The sequence below is a fragment of the Prunus avium genome, chromosome 8, assembly GCF_965620075.1.
Source record: "Prunus avium chromosome 8, drPruAviu1.hap1.1, whole genome shotgun sequence".
In the NCBI taxonomy this organism is placed as follows: Eukaryota; Viridiplantae; Streptophyta; class Magnoliopsida; order Rosales; family Rosaceae; genus Prunus; species Prunus avium.
The window spans coordinates 39,745,570-39,765,582 of NC_142291.1; the positions used below are offsets into that span (position 1 = coordinate 39,745,570).

At 38.6% G+C, this 20,013-nt stretch overlaps 3 protein-coding genes and 1 pseudogene across 5 annotated transcripts; 3 read left to right on the forward strand and 1 right to left on the reverse strand.

Annotated features, from left to right (window-relative positions):
- Positions 1-316: 316 nt before the first annotated feature.
- LOC110761806 (ABC transporter C family member 4) lies at positions 317-8,291 on the forward strand. Of its 2 annotated transcripts, none has more exons than XM_021964372.2 (12): positions 317-649; positions 1,671-3,851; positions 4,007-4,327; positions 4,568-4,654; positions 4,788-5,417; positions 5,532-5,696; positions 6,056-6,350; positions 6,571-6,785; positions 7,007-7,312; positions 7,431-7,494; positions 7,590-7,829; positions 7,920-8,291. In XM_021964372.2, the coding sequence occupies exons 2-12, from the start codon at positions 1,749-1,751 to the stop codon at positions 8,018-8,020; spliced, it is 4,527 nt and encodes a 1,508-aa protein (XP_021820064.2). In that variant the 5' UTR covers positions 317-649; positions 1,671-1,748; the 3' UTR covers positions 8,021-8,291. The 2 variants fall into 2 exon arrangements, with proteins under 2 accessions (XP_021820064.2, XP_021820065.2); XM_021964373.2 differs by lacking the exon at positions 317-649 and adding an exon at positions 1,038-1,556.
- Positions 8,292-11,334: 3,043 nt separating this feature from the next.
- LOC148292724 (ABC transporter C family member 5-like) lies at positions 11,335-13,349 on the forward strand (annotated as a pseudogene). Its single transcript, XR_015826058.1, has 6 exons — positions 11,335-11,504; positions 11,958-12,438; positions 12,514-12,604; positions 12,777-12,840; positions 12,929-13,168; positions 13,249-13,349. The product of XR_015826058.1 is annotated as an ABC transporter C family member 5-like (transcript).
- A 774-nt stretch (positions 13,350-14,123) lies between these two features.
- Positions 14,124-15,958, forward strand: LOC110761825 (nucleolar-like protein). Its single transcript, XM_021964403.2, has 3 exons — positions 14,124-14,526; positions 15,388-15,509; positions 15,594-15,958. The coding sequence occupies exons 1-3, from the start codon at positions 14,199-14,201 to the stop codon at positions 15,705-15,707; spliced, it is 564 nt and encodes a 187-aa protein (XP_021820095.1). The 5' UTR covers positions 14,124-14,198; the 3' UTR covers positions 15,708-15,958.
- Positions 15,959-16,529: 571 nt separating this feature from the next.
- NLA (SPX (SYG1/Pho81/XPR1) domain-containing protein) lies at positions 16,530-19,356 on the reverse strand. The gene is made up of 6 exons (XM_021946717.2): positions 18,878-19,356; positions 18,236-18,480; positions 17,890-18,144; positions 17,245-17,382; positions 17,058-17,116; positions 16,530-16,949 (listed from the first exon to the last, which is right to left on the reverse strand). Exons 1-6 carry the CDS (start codon positions 19,032-19,034, stop codon positions 16,844-16,846), a joined length of 960 nt encoding a protein of 319 aa, XP_021802409.1. The 5' UTR covers positions 19,035-19,356; the 3' UTR covers positions 16,530-16,843.
- Between the last annotated feature and the right edge of the window lie 657 nt (positions 19,357-20,013).

Genomic DNA, 20,013 nt, shown 5'->3' on the forward strand with positions numbered 1-20,013 from the left:
TCTTAGAAGGTGCGTGGATGGGAGGTTTCTCTTTATTTAGAAGCCCAGAAAATGCCAGGTACGTATATGGTTAATAATAAGTTAGGAACAAACTGGTGCGTCTATTTGACCTCAGAAAACCAAAAAGATTTTTTTTTTTTTTTAAAGGAAAAGAAAACTGTATTTTCCTGTCTTTCTGTCATTCTCTATCGGAGGGCGGAGCGAAGAACACCGTTTATCCACGTCTTTTCACTCACGCCATTAATAAATTCTGGTCCAAGTCCAACTACAAACAAGGCCGTGAAGCTAATAATAATACATAGACGCCCAGAAAAATTAATATCACACAAACAAAAACATCTCTCTCTCTCTCTCTCTCTCTCTATATGCAGGCAGAGAGAGCAAGGGAGCAGATAAAAGGGACACGTTTCTAGTGAAGCGTGTTTGGTGCCTTGGCATTTTCCCTTGGACTAAAATTATTTCAGCAGCAGCCGCAGCAGCAGCTTCGAAATCTGAGTGTGCTTGCTTGTGGACTTTTGTTTAATTCTCCCTTTTATTTCTTGGTCGTCGTCCATAATGCACCGGAAAGCGCCTTCTCCTTTTTGGTTGCACCTTTCAACCTGAACCTGCACCTTCATCTTCACATAGCTTCAAGCGTCTTTCAACCCAGGTAATTAGTTGATGATGGGTCTTTTTTGCCTTTTGCATGCCTCAGCTTTAGCCCTCGTTTTTGTCTCACTCCAAACATATTGGTGCAATTTTCTCACCTTTTTCCCGTTTCCTTTTTGCACAGTCAAGTTCACTTTTTTCCCCCTTTAAAAACCTTTCTGCACAGTCAAGTTCACTTTTTTTCCCCTTTAAAAAAAATATTGTTTCTGTGGTTGATGTTAAAGTTTTCGTTGATGAATAGATTGGATTTGAATGGTAGCTTTGATTATTCTCCAGCTACCCCCTTATACTCAATGATTTAATAGTTATTATATTATATGCTGTTTTGTCTTCACTTCAGCATCATTTTTGCAGTGATCATATTCATCTGATTTGTCCGCCTTTCAGTTATAATTAATTAATTCATACTTCGTTATTTTATCATTTCACCTGTTTTTTTATTCTTCAGTTTCGTCTTTGACAAGAATTGGCTTTGAAAATAACCAACCAAATGCTTGCTTGTGTTTCTTTGAATGTTAGTATAAACGTAGCTATCAAAACACTCGTTGTTGGTTTTGTGTTCACGTGCTCTGCCTGGTTACAGCTCTCCAAAGCTCATAACGTTGCGAGAGCTCCAAGAAAATCAAACCAATGTCAGCATAATGTTCTGCTTCGGTCCAAAGAGTGACTCTGCATAAGTCTTTGCCTCCTGATTTTCCTGGCACTTTCTTAATGACTTCCCAGTGCTTTACACTGAGAAATGAATAATATGTTCTTACCCGATGATATTTGGTTTTTAGCTTTCATTCAATTATCTTCAGCTTTCTTCTTTAAAGAAAACAAATTTTAAATACCATCTTTTTGGGGTAGGAGACGCTGGCCTTTTATGTTTTGTAACTTTCTGCTTATATGATTGAAGCAGTTTTAAGGTGTTTGCTTGCTTTCTTTATTTGTTCTTATAATTTTGAATTCATTTCTGCTAATTTCCTTCTATATACAATGAGGGCCAGTGCTTGGTACATAAATTTCTGTTAAATTTTCAGGGAAAGAAGAAGAAGGTCATGGGTGCAATTTCAACATAAGAGAGTGGAACTCTAGCCTCTGCTGCAAACTTTGTTACCATGTCTTCCGGGCCCTGGATCACGTCTAGTTCCTGTTCACCATCTGTGGTTCAATCCTCGGAAGATACCTCTGTAGCAGCAATATTTCAATGGCTAAGATTCATCTTCCTCTCTCCCTGCCCTCAGAGAGCTCTGCTTTCCTCTGTTGACCTCTTGTTCTTGCTCTCACTCTTAGCATTTTCAATACTAAAGCTTTACTCAAAGTTCGTCTCCAATGGCCACCAAAGCTCGGAACTCAACAAGCCCCTCATCAGGAACAGCAGAGCTCATCTCAGAACCACTATATGCTTTAAACTCTCTTTGACCGTGAGCGCTCTGTTAACCCTATGTTACACTGTTGTTTGCATTTTGGCATTCACTAGAAGCACTGAGTTGCCATGGAAACTCGTAGATGGGCTATTTTGGTTAGTTCAAGCCATCACTCATGCAGTGATCACAATACTAATAGCCCATGAAAGGAGATTTGAAGCTGTTAAGCACCCGCTATCACTTCGAGTTTATTGGGTTGCAAACTTCATTGTTATTTCTTTGTTTACAGTCTCCGGAATACTTCGTTTGGTGTATGTCCAACAAAATCAGGACCCTAGTTTTAGATTGGATGATGTTATTTCCATGGTGTCTTTCCCTCTATCAATTGTTCTTCTTGTTATTGCCCTTAGAGGATCAACTGGGATTGCAGTGAACAGAGAATTCGAACAAGGTATGAATGGAGAAAGCAATTTATACGAACCCCTTTTGAGCAAATCCAATGTGACTGGCTTTGCTTCAGCTTCCATAATTTCTAAGACCTTTTGGATTTGGATGAATCCTCTGCTCAGAAAAGGGTACAAAGGCCCTCTAAAGGTTGATGAAATCCCATTCCTCTCCCCGGAACATAGAGCTGAAAAAATGTCGGTTCTCTTTGAATCAAACTGGCCAAAACCACAAGAAAAATTGGACCATCCAGTTCGAACCACATTACTCCGGTGCTTCTGGAAAGAAGTTGCTTTCACAGCTTTCCTTGCAGTAGTGAGGCTTTGTGTCATGTATGTAGGGCCTGTGCTTATCCAAAGTTTTGTGGATTTCACTGCGGGAAAAAGAAGCTCGCCTTATGAAGGATACTACCTTGTAATGATCCTTCTATGTGCAAAATTTGTTGAAGTTTTAAGCACTCACCAATTTAACTTCAACTCCCAGAAACTTGGGATGCTCATTCGTTCCACTCTTATTACTTCTTTGTACAAGAAGGGTTTGAGGTTGTCATGCTCAGCCCGGCAGGCTCATGGGGTTGGACAGATTGTGAATTACATGGCTGTTGATGCCCAACAGCTCTCTGACATGATGCTACAGCTGCATGCTATATGGATGATGCCAGTGCAACTTGCCATTGCATTGTCCCTTCTGTATAACAGTCTTGGTGCTGCAGTGCTCACATCTGTAGTAGGAATCATGTGTGTTCTTGTGTTTGTTGTGCTTGGCACGAGACGGAACAACAGGTTCCAGTTTAATGTCATGAAGAATCGGGATTCAAGAATGAAGGCAACAAATGAGATGCTTAACTACATGCGTGTGATCAAATTCCAGGCTTGGGAGGAGCACTTTAATAAGAGAATTCTGGCTTTCCGTGAGTCAGAGTTTAGCTGGCTGACCAAGTTCATGTACTCAATCTCTGCCAATGTTGTGGTTATGTGGTGCACCCCAGTAGTTATATCAACTCTCACATTTGGCACTGCACTCTTATTGGGTGTCCGACTTGATGCGGGGACAGTGTTCACAACCACAACCATCTTCAAAATTTTGCAGGAGCCCATCAGGACCTTCCCACAATCTATGATTTCAATTTCTCAAGCTATGATATCTCTTGGGAGGTTGGACCGTTATATGATGAGTAGAGAGTTGGTGGAGGATGCAGTGGAGAGAGACGAGGGCTGTGATAGTAGAACTGCTGTGGAGGTTAAAAATGGTGCGTTTAGCTGGGATGATGAAAGCAAAGAAGAGGATTTGAAACACATAAATTTGAATGTCAATAAAGGGGAGCTAACGGCTATTGTAGGGACAGTGGGATCTGGAAAGTCTTCCCTTCTAGCCTCAATTCTTGGTGAGATGCACAAGTTATCTGGAAAGGTATGATTTGATACCCATTAAACCCTTTTCTAGATGTCTCTTATGACATAAAATCCCTCCACTGAACCATAAGTTTATAACCAGGGCATAAGTTAACTCACACAAAAGGCTTCAGTTTAATCAAGCACTTGTTGAATTAATAAACTTTTTGGCAGGTACGAGTTTGTGGCACAACTGCCTATGTTGCTCAAACATCATGGATTCAAAATGGGACCATTGAAGAAAACATTTTATTTGGTTTGCCAATGGACAGAGAGAGATACCAGGAAGTTGTCAGGGTTTGCTGCTTGGAGAAGGACTTGGAAATGATGGAGTTTGGAGATCAAACTGAGATAGGAGAGCGTGGCATCAACCTAAGTGGTGGCCAGAAACAGAGGATACAACTTGCCAGGGCTGTATATCAAAATTGTGACATATATCTTCTCGATGACGTTTTCAGTGCTGTCGATGCTCATACTGGATCAGAAATATTTAAGGTGACATTGCTTTAGATTTTCTTCTACATTTGATAGTAAAGAAATGATTTACTTTTGATTCCACAGTGATTGAGCGGTCTTGCTTGCTCTTACAATGGTGGTTTGAACACTATTCGATTTTCATAGTCTAAATGAGTTGAAAATAAATAAGGTCTTGTTAAGAATAGCAGTTCAAAGTGATACTCATTGAATATGATTTGTATGCATAATGTTCTACTGATCATGATTTATTTTCTGCAGGAATGTGTGAGGGGTGTGCTTAAAAACAAGACGGTTTTATTGGTAACTCATCAAGTTGACTTCTTGCATAATGTTGATCTTATTTTGGTAGGTATTTGAGAATCTTTTTCATTTTGGTTTCTCATCAGTTTAGTGACCAAAGAAATTATAATCGGAATTTGCACATGTATCTCTCCTACTTATTTATTTGTTAAAATTTATTACCTCCAAATAATATCAGGTCATGAGAGATGGGATGATAGTACAAGGAGGAAAGTATAATGAGTTGCTAAGCTCTGGCCTGGATTTCAAAGAGCTAGTAGCTGCCCATGAAACCTCCATGGAGCTCGTAGAAATGAGCCCCACTATTCCCAGCAAAAGTTCCCCCAGCCCTCAAATATCTCCTCAACCATCTTCAAACCACCGGGAAGCCAATGGTGCAAACGACTCTTTAGGCCAACCAAAGTCTGATAACGGGACTTCTAAACTCATCAAAGAAGAGGAGAAAGAAACAGGCAAAGTGAGCTTGCACGTTTACAAAGTTTATTGCACAGAGGCTTACGGATGGTGGGGTGTGGTGTTGGTGTTGTCATTGTCTCTCTTGTGGCAAGCAACTCTAATGGCGGGTGATTACTGGCTGTCCTATGAAACTTCAGCAGATCGTGCAGTGGCATTCAAGCCATCTGTCTTTATTACCGTCTATGCTATTATTGCTGCTATTTCATTTCTTGTGGTATTGGTAAGAGCATTTTCTGTTACGATTGTGGGGCTTTCGACAGCTCAAATTTTTTTCAAGCAAATTCTTCACAGCATCCTGCATGCCCCCATGTCATTTTTCGATACTACACCTTCTGGAAGAATTCTGAGTAGGGTAAGAGTTTGTGAGTTAGAATTGCTTACCTTTTCTTTTTCTGTTTAAGCATTAGTTTTTGTCATAGTTGATGTGATCTTTTTTTCTAACTGATGAGAATATATCCCCCACCAGGCATCAACAGATCAGACGAATATCGATCTATTTCTTCCCTTCATTTTGGGTATTACCGTTGCCATGTACATCACTGTGCTTGGCATCTTTATCATCGTATGCCAAAATTCGTGGCCAACAATATTCTTGCTGATTCCACTTATTTGGCTTAATATATGGTACCGGGTAAGTTCATTCTTTCTATCATGCTGTTGATATTTAACTATAATGTTGCAATGAATGTGTTAGACATACATGAATGGGTTGCACTGAAGCACCCTTTTCTATGATCTTGATCATGCATATTATTGGTCATCAAGAATAATATGATCGTGGCTATGCATTGGTCATTTTAAATAACGTGTATGAATCCAACTCCTGATCCTTTGAATTACTGGCAAAGTTTGACATTTTGGCTTATCCATGAATGTAAAAATGTCAAACTTGATGGCAAAAACTTTTTTTTAACCAAAACCATATGACTCTGTAACCATTGGTGTCGCCTTAATTATATGCTGAAGATCTTTCTTCTGTTTGGATTTTAGGGTTACTATCTTGCATCATCTCGTGAATTAACTCGGCTGGATTCAATCACAAAAGCTCCTGTTATCCATCACTTCTCAGAAAGCATATCAGGGGTGGTGACGATCCGCTCTTTCAGAAGGCAGAACATGTTCTCCAAGGAAAATGTTAAACGTGTTAATGCCAATTTACGTATGGATTTCCACAACAACGGATCCAATGAGTGGTTGGGTTTCCGTTTGGAGATGCTTGGGAGTTTAATTCTCTGCATTTCCACTCTATTCATGATCTTATTGCCAAGCAGTATTATAAAGCCAGGTATGTAAATCCTCTCATCCCTTTTTTTAATTGTGCAACACTCATATCTAGCACTTGATTCATGGTCACTCGTGATATGAGATGCCGAAATAAATAATAATTATGCTTCAGTTTATGGTTATTGTTATAATGTCTTATTGATTTGAGGTGTGTGTTAGCTGCAGTAGATGAGTGTCTATTTCATAAATTTGGCTAAATCAGTTATTCCTTCATGGTACAGAGAATGTTGGTTTAACTCTCTCCTACGGATTGTCCTTGAACGGTGTGCTGTTCTGGGCCATTTATATGAGCTGCTTTGTTGAAAATAGGATGGTTTCGGTTGAGAGGATAAAACAGTTTACAAACATCCCATCAGAAGCAGAATGGGAGATAAAAGACCGTGTTCCTCCTTCAAATTGGCCTTCCCATGGCAATGTCGAGCTCAAAGACTTGCAGGTAGTTTATCTTCAATTCTGTTTATATCTTCTGAAAAAATAAAGCCAAACTTACATTCCATGAGCTGCTACACTCTAGCCATTTGACTTCCAAATGGTATCTTTGTAGTACATCTGCCATGTATAGTGTAGTGGAAGGAGAAATGAAGTGGTCTGAATGCAAGTTGTTATTAGTTGGTCATCTGTTCCTTTCGATGATGTTTTTAATTTTATGGCAAACAGGTCAGATATCGTCCAAATACACCCTTGGTTCTCAAAGGCATTAGTCTAAGCATTCACGGGGGAGAGAAGATTGGTGTTGTCGGTCGAACAGGGGGCGGGAAATCAACTTTGATCCAAGTGTTCTTTAGGCTGGTGGAACCGTCAGGGGGCAAAATCATCATCGACGGGATTGATATAACCACATTAGGGCTTCATGATCTCAGGTCTCGCTTCGGAATCATTCCTCAAGAACCTGTACTTTTTGAGGGAACTGTGAGAAGCAACATTGATCCAGTGGGAATTTATTCAGATGAAGAGATTTGGAAGGTAAACACATTGCTACCTGGTTTCCTGATTACATAGGAGTAACCCATGTCAGGTTATATGAAACAATGCTGTATGTTTATTTGTTAAATCTTAATGTATTTTTTTTTTTTTTTTGTAGAGCCTTGAACGCTGCCAACTTAAAGATGTGGTAGCTGCAAAACCTGATAAACTCAATTCTTTAGGTATGTGGCTCTCTGATTATTGAAAACCAAATGGAACTGACATGCTAGGATTAGGATTAGGTACTGACTGTTTCCATAAAATTTTAATTTAATAGTGGCTGATGACGGAGGCAACTGGAGCGTGGGGCAAAGACAGCTTATCTGTTTGGGGCGAGTCATGTTAAAGCACAGCCGGCTCTTGTTCATGGACGAGGCCACGGCTTCAGTTGATTCACAGACTGATGCTGTAATACAAAGGATCATCCGAGAGGATTTTGCTACATGTACAATAATCAGCATTGCTCACAGAATCCCTACAGTGATGGACTGCAATAGAGTTTTAGTAGTAGATGCAGGTTAGTGCTCTCTTGACCTTGTTGCTTTCGGCATTTGTTTACCACATGAAAATTGTAGCTCATATTCTTTTGTTTCTGTGTTTTTAACAGGACTGGCTAAAGAATTTGACAAACCGTCCCGCTTGCTTGAGAAACAATCATTGTTTGGGGCATTGGTTCGGGAGTATGCCAACCGTTCATCAGGACTATAAGCAACCATCTTTGGTTTCTCTATCGTTGCTTCCGTTGATTAGTGGCAATCACTATATGAAGTCCAAATCAAGCGTACCTCTTAGACTAGTGGCAATCACTATATGAAGTAGCTAATCTAATCCTGTTTACCACCTACAGTTCTCTATTCAGTTTAGAATATGTTTAGATGAGAATATTATATTTCCCGAAACCTTCTTGACAAGGGTGCTGTTTGTGCAAATCAGTTGTATTGTCTCTCTCTCATTTCCCAATGACCAGTCCAGTTATGTAGGGGTCTTCCTTCTTTCTATGGATCAATGTTCTACACAACACAACTGGGATCTTTTTATATAAAATTGAGTAAAAATGAAGTTTTCTCAACGCCTGGTATCTTTAACTGGTAGATTGGTAGATTATTGGTTAAGCATGCATGTCTCACAGTTCATTCAAACATATACGAGTCTTGGCCTCACGATTTTCCTCGTACTTTCTTAATGATTTCCAAGTAATTCACACTGAAGATATGTTTTTTTTTATAAAATTTATATAGAAGAAAAACAGAATTAGACATTAAAACCACGTGCAACACGATCAAGAAAGCAGTCCAGCTGAATCGCTGCGAAAACTTGAGTAGGCAGGAACACATTTCACCCAAATATGTTCTTCCAGCTCATGACCCAAGTTTGCAAGCAAATCATGATATAGTTTTCATAAAGTTATTTTAAAAAACAGAAAATTTTAAATCCCATCTTTTTGGACTGAGGACTCTGTCCTTTTGTGTTTTGGAACTTCTGCTGTAAAGAGGTTGTTTCAATAGGTCAAGTGCTTTACAATTTTAAGATGTTTGTTTTTCTTTCTTTCTTTGTTCTTATAATTTTGAATTCATTTCGGCTAATTTATATAGGGTAATTTCGTTTTACAAGTTACAAGGATGGCCAATGCTTACACATAGTTCATAAATTTCTGTTAATTTTTCAGGGAAAAGAAGAAGAAGAAGGAGGACAAACTCTTTTAATATTTCGCGGCTGTAGTCTTAAAATATTATATTTAAACAGTATATCCGAGCGGCTGTACTATTAAAAGATTGTAAAGCGTACAGCCGCGCAGTGTACTCTGAAAATGTTATATTTAAAGCGTATAGCCGACCGGCTATACTCGCTGAATATAGGCTATACTCTTTGAATGTATTCGAATATTTATAAGTATGGCCGCGCGGCTATACTCGTTGAATATATTCGAGTATTTTACAAGTATAGCCGCCCGGCTGTACTCGTAAAATATTATATTTAAAAAGTATAGCCGCGAGGCTATATATATATTATTTAGACTTGATAAAAACTATCTATATTGTGGAAGCTGCATCTTCTGTTATAAAAAAACAAGAAGAAGTGATGCCATTGCCAACTGAAGAATGTTGATACCGACAACTCTTCTGGCCGGATCTCAGGTATGATATTTAACCTTACCCTGCTCCAACAAGTAAAATTTGATGTCATTTTCCAATCCTTTTATTTGGTCACGCACTTGTAAATGGCTTGGGTAATTATCAAGGAAATCACAATGAGGATGCACAATGAAAATGCCTTTTGTTCATTTGTTTTAATAAGCATGTTATTGTAGTAACAGGATTATTTCATGTGGATGTGTTGCACTTGACCAGCTGGTCTAGTTAATTGCAACTCAAAACCTTAGCATGCATTTGGATTGGGGTGCTGATTTCCTTGTTGGGTTTTCTTTAGCAATTTGAATGAGCTCATTTAACTTGTTTGTATGGTAATTTAGATAAGTTAAGCTCGTATATTGTCTCTATTGCCTATCTGGTCTCATACTGATGGGTTATATTGATGTCTAAACCTCACTCACTATCATCATCAACAAACAAAAATTGAAAATTGTATTACTGCTTGTAAAAACGGTTTGGGCTTAGAAATGTACATTGAATAACCTCTGAGAATAATTGCTACAACTAGATACTCTACAATGCAATGTTTCTCAGATATCATAGCTCATCCTTTGGCAGCGGTTCGTCTTCAAGGCACTTTTCATCCCAGTAGTAGGGGAACTTGAATTTTGCTGCAGTGTGAGGCATGAACCGGTCCTCAAACATGAACCTGAAACGGAGGAAAGAACTTGGAAGCATCATTCAAGCAAAATGAAAAAGTAAAAAATAAAACATAGAAAGTGTAATAAAATTGAACCATCCTTGGCAATCCAAAAAAGAAGAAATAAATAACCTAGAATGAGAAAATGAAGGAATGTGTCTGCATATCATGGTCCTCTTTTTGGATAATGAACATGAAGCAATTTCAAGAAGTATAGATAATAGTAAACATTGAAGATGAAAGAAGATAGATTGCATACACTTTAACTGGGGGATGCCTTTTCACTAGTATGCAGGCTTCAACATTGTCTAGCTTTATGTGTATCAGCTACCTGTGGAGTTTCCAGATATGTTACAATGGATAGCTGATTTCATTGGTCTGTTCAAGATAACTTTACATTCGGATTGGACTGAAGTTTGTTCGAGCTTCTCTCTTTTACTTTTCTACATCATCATACGTCTATCTTTTATCACATCTACAAATCCGACACAGTTTATGTAGCAGGATACTTGAAAACCAGTGACTTCAGCTTTTCTACAGTGTAGTTTCTGCAAGTTGATCATGTAATAATTCATTCCTGGATGGTATGGTTATATCATCCAAGCAAGTTGATCAGTTAAGAACCATGCAGATTTGGATTATGTGTAACAGAGAATCTTATGTTACTTATCAAATGTGTGTGTGTTTCAATTCTTAAAATCCTTGCCGCATTGCTTACCTTGTTGTGGTTTTTCTTTTACCTCTTCTTCCTTCTAATGCAGCTATCCTGTGTTAAATGTGATCTAGAGGAAATGGATTCAATCATTTGAGTTGATCTTATATGAAAGTGCAGTTGAAGTTGGGTTTTAGAAATCAATTGCTCATCTCTCTCATGCGCAAGAGAGAAAAAACTCTCAATCAAATTGAAGGGTCTAATAGAATATTTAAAGGGTATAGCCGGGCGGTTATACGCCTTGAATATATTCTAATATTTTAGCAGTATAGCCGATCGGCTATACTCTTCGGCTATACTCTTTAAATGTAATTTTGCAAGTATCGCCGCACGGCTGTACTCTGAAAATATTATATTTAAACAGTATAGCCGCGCGGCTATACCATTCGAATAGTGTAAAAGTATAGCCGCACGTCAGCACTCTGAAAATAATATATTTAAAGAGTATAGCCGCGCGGCTACACTCTTTGAAGATATACGATTTTAAAGTGCAGCCAGCTTTCTTCTGTTTCTATTCGAATTGGTCGTTCTGAGAAATTCGAAGTCTTTGGGAAATGGGTTTTCGTGATTTTGATGTTAATCGAAAACCCATTGATGACATTTTGAATTTGAAGTGATTGGATTGGTTCTAATGGCCTCTCATGGGGAGATTTCTTGGCGGGTTTGTGTTGCCTCTGCTGCTGCTAACAGGTATTTAAATGAAAATGCCTTTTGTTAATTTGTTTTAATAACCATGTTATTGTATTAACAGGATTATTTCAAGTGGATGTGTTGCACTTGACCAGCTGGTCTAGTTAATTGCAACTCAAAAAGTTAGCATGCATTTGGATTGGGGTGCTGATTTCCTTGTTGGGTTTTCTTCAGTTATGTTTTTATGGTAATTTAGATAAGCTAAGCTTGTATATTGTCTCTATTGCATATATAGTCTCATACTGTATCCATCATCATCACCATAATGAGTAGTCTGAATTATAATTTGATATGGTTATGGAGAAATTCTGGACGCAGAAAACTTACTTATAGATACTGACAATCTCTGCGTGCTTAGTAACTGAGGTAAATGTGATAGCATGATTCTGCATTAGTATTTCTTTTGTTTTCGTTGTCAAAAATGCTAAGTGCATGCTATATGGATGATGCCAGTGCAACTTGCCATTGCATTGCCCCTTCTGTATAACAGTCTTGGTGCTGCAGTGCTCACATCCGTAGTAGGAATCATGTGTGTTCTTGTGTTTGTTGTGCTTGGCACGAGACGGAACAACAGGTTCCAGTTTAATGTGATGAAGAATCGGGATCCAAGAATGAAGGCAACAAATGAGGTGCTTAACTACATGCGTGTGATCAAATTCCAGGCTTTGGAGGAGCACTTTAATAAGAGAATTCTGGCTTTCCGTGAGTCAGAGTTTAGCTGGCTGACCAAGTTCATGTGCTCAATCTCTGCCAATATTGTGGTTATTTGGTGCACCCCAGTAGTTATATCGAGTCTCACATTTGGCACTGCACTCTTATTGGGTGTCCGACTTGATGCGGGGACAGTGTCCACAACCACAACCATCTTCAAAATTTTGCAGCAGGACCTTCCCACAATCTATGATTTCAATTTCTCAAGCTTTGATATCTCTTGGTAGGTTGGACAGTTACATGATGAGTAGTTTGATATGACCACAATAGGGCTTCACGATATCAGGTCTCACTTCAGGATAATTCCTCAAGAACCTGTCCTTTTTGAAGGAACTGTGAGAAGCAACATTGATCCAGTAGGAATTTATTCAAATGAAGAAATTTGGAAGGTAAAAAACACAATGCTATCTGGTTTCCGGATTACATAAGAGAGTAACCCATAGCCTCAAAAAACAGTATGATTGAATTATACATTTTGTTTGTATATGTTTGTCATCATTCACTTACTTAGATGAAACAATGCTGTATGTTTATTCACATTAAATCTTAATTTTCTTGTAGAGCCTTGAACGCTGCCAACTTAAAGATGTGGTAGCTGCAAAACCTGATAAACTCAATTCTTTAGGTATGTGACTCTCCCCATTATTTACTCTCTGGAACTGAAATGCTAGCTAGCATTAGGATTTGGTACTGACTGTTTCCATCAAATTAAGTGGCTGATGACGGCGACAACTGGAGCGTGGGGCAAAGACAGCTTCTCTGTTTGGGGCGAGTTATGTTGAAGCACAGCTGGCTCTTGTTCATGGACGAGGCCACGGCTTCAGTTGATTCACAGACGGATGCTGTAATACAAAGGATCATCCGAGAGGATTTTGCTGCATGTACAATAATCAGCATTGCTCACAGAATACCTACAGTGATGGACTGCAACAGAGTTTTAGTAGTAGATGCAGGTGAGTGTTCTCTCCATCTTGTCACCTTCGGCATTTGTTTACCACCTGAAAATTGTAGCTCATGTTCTTTTTTTTAACAGGACTGGCTAAAGAATTTGACAAACCGTCCCGCTTGCTTGAGAGACAATCATTGTTTGGGGCATTGGTTCAGGAGTATGCCAACCGTTCATAAGGACTATAAGCAACCATCTTTGGTTTCTCTATCGTTGATTCCGGTGATTCCTTTTGTGCTCGCAAATCTTCCAAGAATCACCTGCCCGCATTTGCCCCTCCCATTATTAAAATAAGAAGAGGCCCTTCTCAGCTGTGTGTGGGAATTATCAAAACAATAATGCAAGTCCAAGTCAAGCCTCTCTTAGACTTGTGGCAAGAAGTAGCTAATCTACTCCAGTTACCACCTACATTTCTCCACTCTGTTTAGAATGTATTTAGATGAGAACATTAAACTTATGCTTCTTGACAAGGGTGCTGTTTATGGAAATCAGTTGTATTATTCTTGGAAAGTTGTCGATGCTCTCTCTCTCTCTCTCTCTCTCTCTCTCTCTCTCTCTACATAGTAGATATGAATATCAGTCCGGCTCTGTGCCGGATGTGCATTTTTATTGACATGGTTGATTGGTTTAGGGTGCAGAGGGTTTCCAGTCTAAGATTGGTTAATCACTTCAATTTTAAGTTTTAAGTATTAAATTTTCGAAGTTTCAAAAGATGTTTTATATCATAAACAATCAATTTTTGCCAATAAATAGGATTAATGTCAAATAAAATAAGGTATAAATGAATTTTTCTCAATGCGTCATGTCTTTTCTGATATAAATTAAATATAGTGCTAGCTAGGGTTTAGAATAGGATGTCGCTTTACCTTCCTGAATGGAGCAGCTATTTAATCAATTTTACATTAAAAAGCGTCAATACGAAACGCAGCGTTTAAGGTGTTGTTGTAGCCCTTGTAGGTAAGAGATACAGCACCCTATTCTAAACCCCGAGCATAAACCCTAGAGACAGATTCACAGAGAGACAGAAAGAAAGAGAGATGGGAAGGTCACGAAGAAAGTACAAGCAATCGAGGACGAAGGTCCGCGTGGCGCTGCCGAAGAGGAAGCCCAACGTCTTCAAGGCAGCCTTCTGTCTCCCTCCGAAGCTTCGCGCCTTACTGGAACAACAAGGCCCATCCTCTGCCTCATGGAACGCCGAGGGCACTGTTATCGAAAACTATAAGTCCTTCGGCTTCGTTTCTAATCCTAACTTGCTCAGCGTCCGCTCTCGAACCTCTCACATGATCGAAAGCGATTCTCTCCAGGTCCCTCCTCCACCTCCTTCGGGAGATGAGCCCGTCGACGGTAGCGACGTCGAAGAAGACGGTCAGTTCTCTCTCTACTCTCTTTTTCTGAGTTAGAAATTGGGAATTTTGTTTCTTTGGCTGAAATAAAAAATTGAAAGCTTAGTGCTTAATGAAATAACTGGTTGTGGATTTTTAAGGGAAATTGCAATTGAAGTTGCAATTGGTTTACTGGAAAGATTGAACTTTTAGGATAAAGTTATCTGCTTGAGGTTGAGGGGTAGTCAGTTTGCTTTTAGCTCTACACAAATTCCTTTCGTTTGGAGGGAAAAGTATGAGGAATAACCCAAACAGTTTACAGGGTTATTAAATCCAACAATCCCGGACAAAAGTTGAAATAAATTTTAGAATGGCCAAATACTTAATAATTTGATGAGATGGAGATCACTATATTGAGTTTGGCTTTAATTTGATCAAGTACTTATTAATCTGTAAGTCCAAAAAGTTTGGCTTAGGTAATCTGGTCAATTTGTTGACAGACAAACTTCAATAAGGTGATCCGTTACCGTTGGTGCTGCAGTTAATTAATGTATAAAGACCCTTAGAATGTAATGATGTAGAGGCTGAACTGGATTGCAAGAACCAAAGTTCTGTCTTCTGCCCTAAGAAATGGACTGTGTGTGTTTGATTTCGATTCGAGAAATACAGTGAAATTAAATATCACTATAGGGGAACCACACCAATCCATCCCAAATTTGGCGGTTAGACTGACAATGCTGTTGGGGAGGTCCTGCCGAAAATTAGCTCTGAAACCAGTACTCCTAGATTTACTGCTATTTTGAATTGCATAAATTATTTGTTGTGGAACTTGTTGGCTTGTTTATTTTCTTCTCTTTCAAAGGTGTGAAACTTGCGATTACACAACTTTCTTTGTTTCATACAGATTTGAGATCTAGTCTAGGGAAAAAGCGGAGAGATGGAAAATCTGCACCACTGCAACCATTAACGGCCATGCAACGTGTTTATATTGGTCGGCTCATTGAGAAGTATGGAGACGACTATCAGGTGGGATACAAGCTTATATTCTATTAAAAATTGAAGTTGTAAAGTTGCTTTCTGCGTGCTTAAGGTGGAATTGTTGCTTTGCAGGGAATGTTCATGGATACAAAACTAAATGCAATGCAGCATTCTGTTGCAACTTTGGAGAAACTATGCAAAAGGTATCACGTGCATAAAGATAAAAATCCCTTATTGATCCGTTGAGAAAGGCTCAGTCGTGCATGGCAATCTCATGAGAGTGATTCGATCACTAATGTGGTCTTTTTTCTCGTTTTCATTATGTTGTATCTTTTTTCTCGTTTTCATTATGAAAGAATTTTGGTTGATGAATGATTTATATAATTGTTCTAAAGAAAATTTTGAACGACGGGAGTATATGATTGCGCACTGTATTGTAATAAGAACATGAAACCGTATATGTTGTATGAGTAAAATAGTGACTGTATTTAGACCTATTTTGTAGCTCTTTCTCGTTCTTAAAGCTGATGGCCGTCTCCCAACCTATCAATTATGGATATCGACCTCAACCTGCTCGGGCATGTAGACATTGTCTTCTGTGGTTGTGTTGTCTTGGTCTTTCAAATGCTCCAAATTGGGGTAAGATTCGAACATGTGGTCCCCTCATATCAATCACCTTGTTCGCAAACATCTTGGACACAAGAAATACTTTCCTACACCCATTGCCTGAATTTTCCCTTTCTCGATACAAAGGGGTTGGGAAGTTTTTCTCCTCCTGCACCCCTCCTCTTCCTGCTTCTTGGCTAACAAGTCCTTGCCAGATGAACCATTCTTACGCAAATTACTAAAACGCAAAAGGGTCGCAAAGAAATACCCAGATAGAAATTCAGCATGGAAACAAAGCAAAGCCTACATAAATTCATAATGGAACCAATCTGAGGACAATTCAACTCTAACCATCTGTTTTAGCATCAAACATTTTGCTTTTCATATCAGTAGTACCCATCTCTTCTAGCATCATTAATTTACGACATGATACAAGGATGCAAATTTTACTCCAAATCAAAATTGATGAACAGATTGTGAATCCATATTAATAACAGACCAAGTTTACTTGGATTAAGCAAGCAATGACCGCAACGTTTAAGTCCCAAAAACTTGGAACACTAAAAACAAATTATATGTACAGCGTTAATCAAAGGCTACATACAAGGAACAGAACATCCACACACGGCTACAGTCGGTGGGTCACAGAACCCAACGGAAAAATAACCCGTAAATGGGTTCCAAAAGAGCACGAAGAATCTGTTGTAACAGTTTACATGGTGGGTAAGGCGGAAAAGGAAGGGCAAAATGGTCCCCAAGCAGTGAACAGACAGCACTTAAACCCCCATGAACGCCCGACACTGGGATTCCCAGTGCTGCTTTGCTTGCCGAACCCTCTCTACCCTTTCTGTCTGGAGCCTCTGCTCCCAGTATTCATGGCAGCTGTTCAATATGAACAAAATAAGAATGAGAATTTTGCATATATAATTTATAGGTCATTCACTAGAGAATAAGGATGCAAAGTAAGTAATATGGGGGGCAAAAACATACCTTCTGCTAAGTAACATGTTAAGCTCTTCTAAGTGTACAGCACCCTCATACACTCTTGCCTGAAATCAATATAAACAAATTACAAATGGTAAGTAAGCACAAGTTAAAGGCGCCACCTTGTGCCCTTGTTTGTGGTACAAAGGCTACCAGAGTACAAGCTCCAAGTGGAAAATGAGATAATGCTCACCTCTCGGCATAGAGGGCATTTTTCTTTAGGCTCTGCAGCCTTCAATCCATCAACAATAGTCACTGATGCAGCCGAGCAAGCACACATGTAGCAGAATATATGACCACATGTGAGAGCAACTGGATCAAAAACTGTGTCCTGAAAAGCAGAAGACAAAAGAAAAATCACATGAACTAACATTGAATAAGAACCTTGAATGAAGCACAATAATAGCAACATGTTTTCTTCTCTACAACTCCTACTTCAGTCATGCACGTTGCTGAGATGGGCGAAAAGATAATCTCTCAGTAGTCCTAGACTAGAGAGCTGCCAGAGCTTTAAGTTTGAGTTGATCAAATCAAACCCATAGGGCATGGCATATGCAGTTTGCGTTTAAGGATGTCAAACTTTAAAAACTGGCCATATGTGCTCCTAGTTCATAACAACGAGGCATAGAAGAAATTTTCAATTTGAGAGAGTAAGAGTAATATTTTGAGGGTGCTATAATATTTCAAGCTCAGTTCTTGAAACCTCTTATATTAGAATTGAATCCATAGACAGAATTAAATGATGTGCAGTTCAGTGCAGAACAACAAAAATATGCAGTAAAAAATGAATGATAGATATGCAGGACATCCTGTGAAAATAAAAAATCTTGAAACTTACCAAGCATATAGAACATGTCAAGTCAACATCAAGCTTGACAGAATCAAAGAGCTCGCAGGCGAGAGATGGTTTCCCATCATTGATTTTGAGGGAGCATCCCTCAAACAAGGCTGGTGCCTTCCTTGACTTGGTCTTGGTTTCCCTTAAATTGATGTGAAAAGCCATAAGCTCACAAAGCCATGGACTCTGAAGGATTCCAATGTGCATACTTTGAGCTTGCGACTTGAAGGCCTGTCCTTGCGTTGAGTAATGAATCTGTCCCAAAATACAAACAAAATATATTCATTCAACTAGATTATCAAAACTCGGATAAATTAAATGTGTTCAAAAAGTGCAACTTGTATACCTTATCATATTTCTTTAGTATTTTTCGAATGGCAATGGCGTTGATCAGTGCATAAGTAACAAGGTCCTTGCCTTCTTCAATTAAGCCAACATGGTTCCCTCGAAGTTTGCCTTTGAACCAAAAGAAGTACTTACGAAAGCCTGAAGCCAGATGCAGGTCAAGCAATTTCTGTGCACGCTTATTAAAGAAGCCTACCACTGCAGACATCTCCTTGAGAAGGGCAGGGAAAAAGCTCCCATCACACACTGCGCAATTCAGAATTTCGAACTAAATATTAGCATAAAACCATTGCCAGACACAAAAAAAACCTTTTTTTTTCTTTAAATAACTAGTAACTGTGAGCAGGTGAACCAATCGTGGGTTCAAAAAGTTTTAAATTTGGAAGTTAAAACAGATTCCATATGCCCTGAACATCAATACGGCCTTAAATTTTTTCTTCTTGTATTTATCCTCCAACTTGGCTATAAATATGAATGCAAGATCATGTCAAAGAATTTCAATGGGATTGAAGAAAAGATATATCCAGCATAATAAAATCCCAATATCCAAGAAATGGACCAAAGTTGATAAATTTACTGTCACAATTAGACCCAAAATAAAGAGATTGAAGAATGATGATTCAACAGAAATAGATAGAATGACCTGGGCAATGGTCAGGGCATGTTCGAACGTCATGGACCTCATGACTGTCCTCCCTGCGACATTTCTTCAAGATCTTCTTCAGCTTCTTGAAGCCAACCCCAGGTAGCTTCTTCTCCTGGCCTTGCATGTACTCCTGGTATTTCTTGCAGAATTTCATTTTTCATCAATGGCCACTAAAAATCCTTCGCTTTAAATTAAAATTTAGCGAAAAACAGAGATGGGTCCGAGAGAGAGATGCGAAGATGTAAACTTTTTGATTCCTTGATGCTAATATCACTAATGAAATGGATCAAATGGTATTCTTCTCTTTCTGAGACTCTCCGGTGATGAGGTGGTGTTGTGTATTTGGCTGTGTGTAGAGATGTGTTTTAACGGTTTATATCTATCACTTGAAGAAGACGTATAATATATAAAGGACGAATTATATCATCCATATGCCAAGTGAGCACTGAATTCCCGAGAAAAAGTCAATTTTTCAAGAATTTCTCGGAAACTTAAAACAGACGGAACATGTCAATCTGAGTAGAGTGAATGAAGCCACAAATTTGAAAACCTTTTTCATTTTGGGGTAAATCCATGTGGGGAAACTTTCCAAATCAAGATTAATAATACAATGCAACAACAAATAATGTATGCTCGTTATGCTCCACCTCCACTTGGGGTAGGTCGGTAGACCGTAGATGTGACACTTTCCATTTTTCTTCTTCTATATTTTGTCTGCTTGATTGATTCCTATTTGATAAAAATTACTCTGAATAAAATGTCTAGACCCTTCTTTTTCTATGTTAATTCTAGACCCTTCATTTTTTATAATATTAATTTTTGTTGTTGTAAATATTGGAAAAAAAATAGTTTTTTTCATTAAAAAAAATACTTGGCCAAAAAGAAAGAAGAAAAGAAGATAACCATCATCACATGTATCATGTATACATACGTAATATTTGAAGGACAATGAGGAGGATCATGTGAATTTTGGCAGCAAACAAAAATAAAAGGAAATTGAGTGTGGTGTTGTGATCTGATATCCAACTATCTCAATTTAATGTTTTCATGACAACGCAGCTTTACCCAACCCAAAAGTCAAACAAAAAAACACAAAATAAAATTTGACTTCGAGATATAAAATTTATTCAATG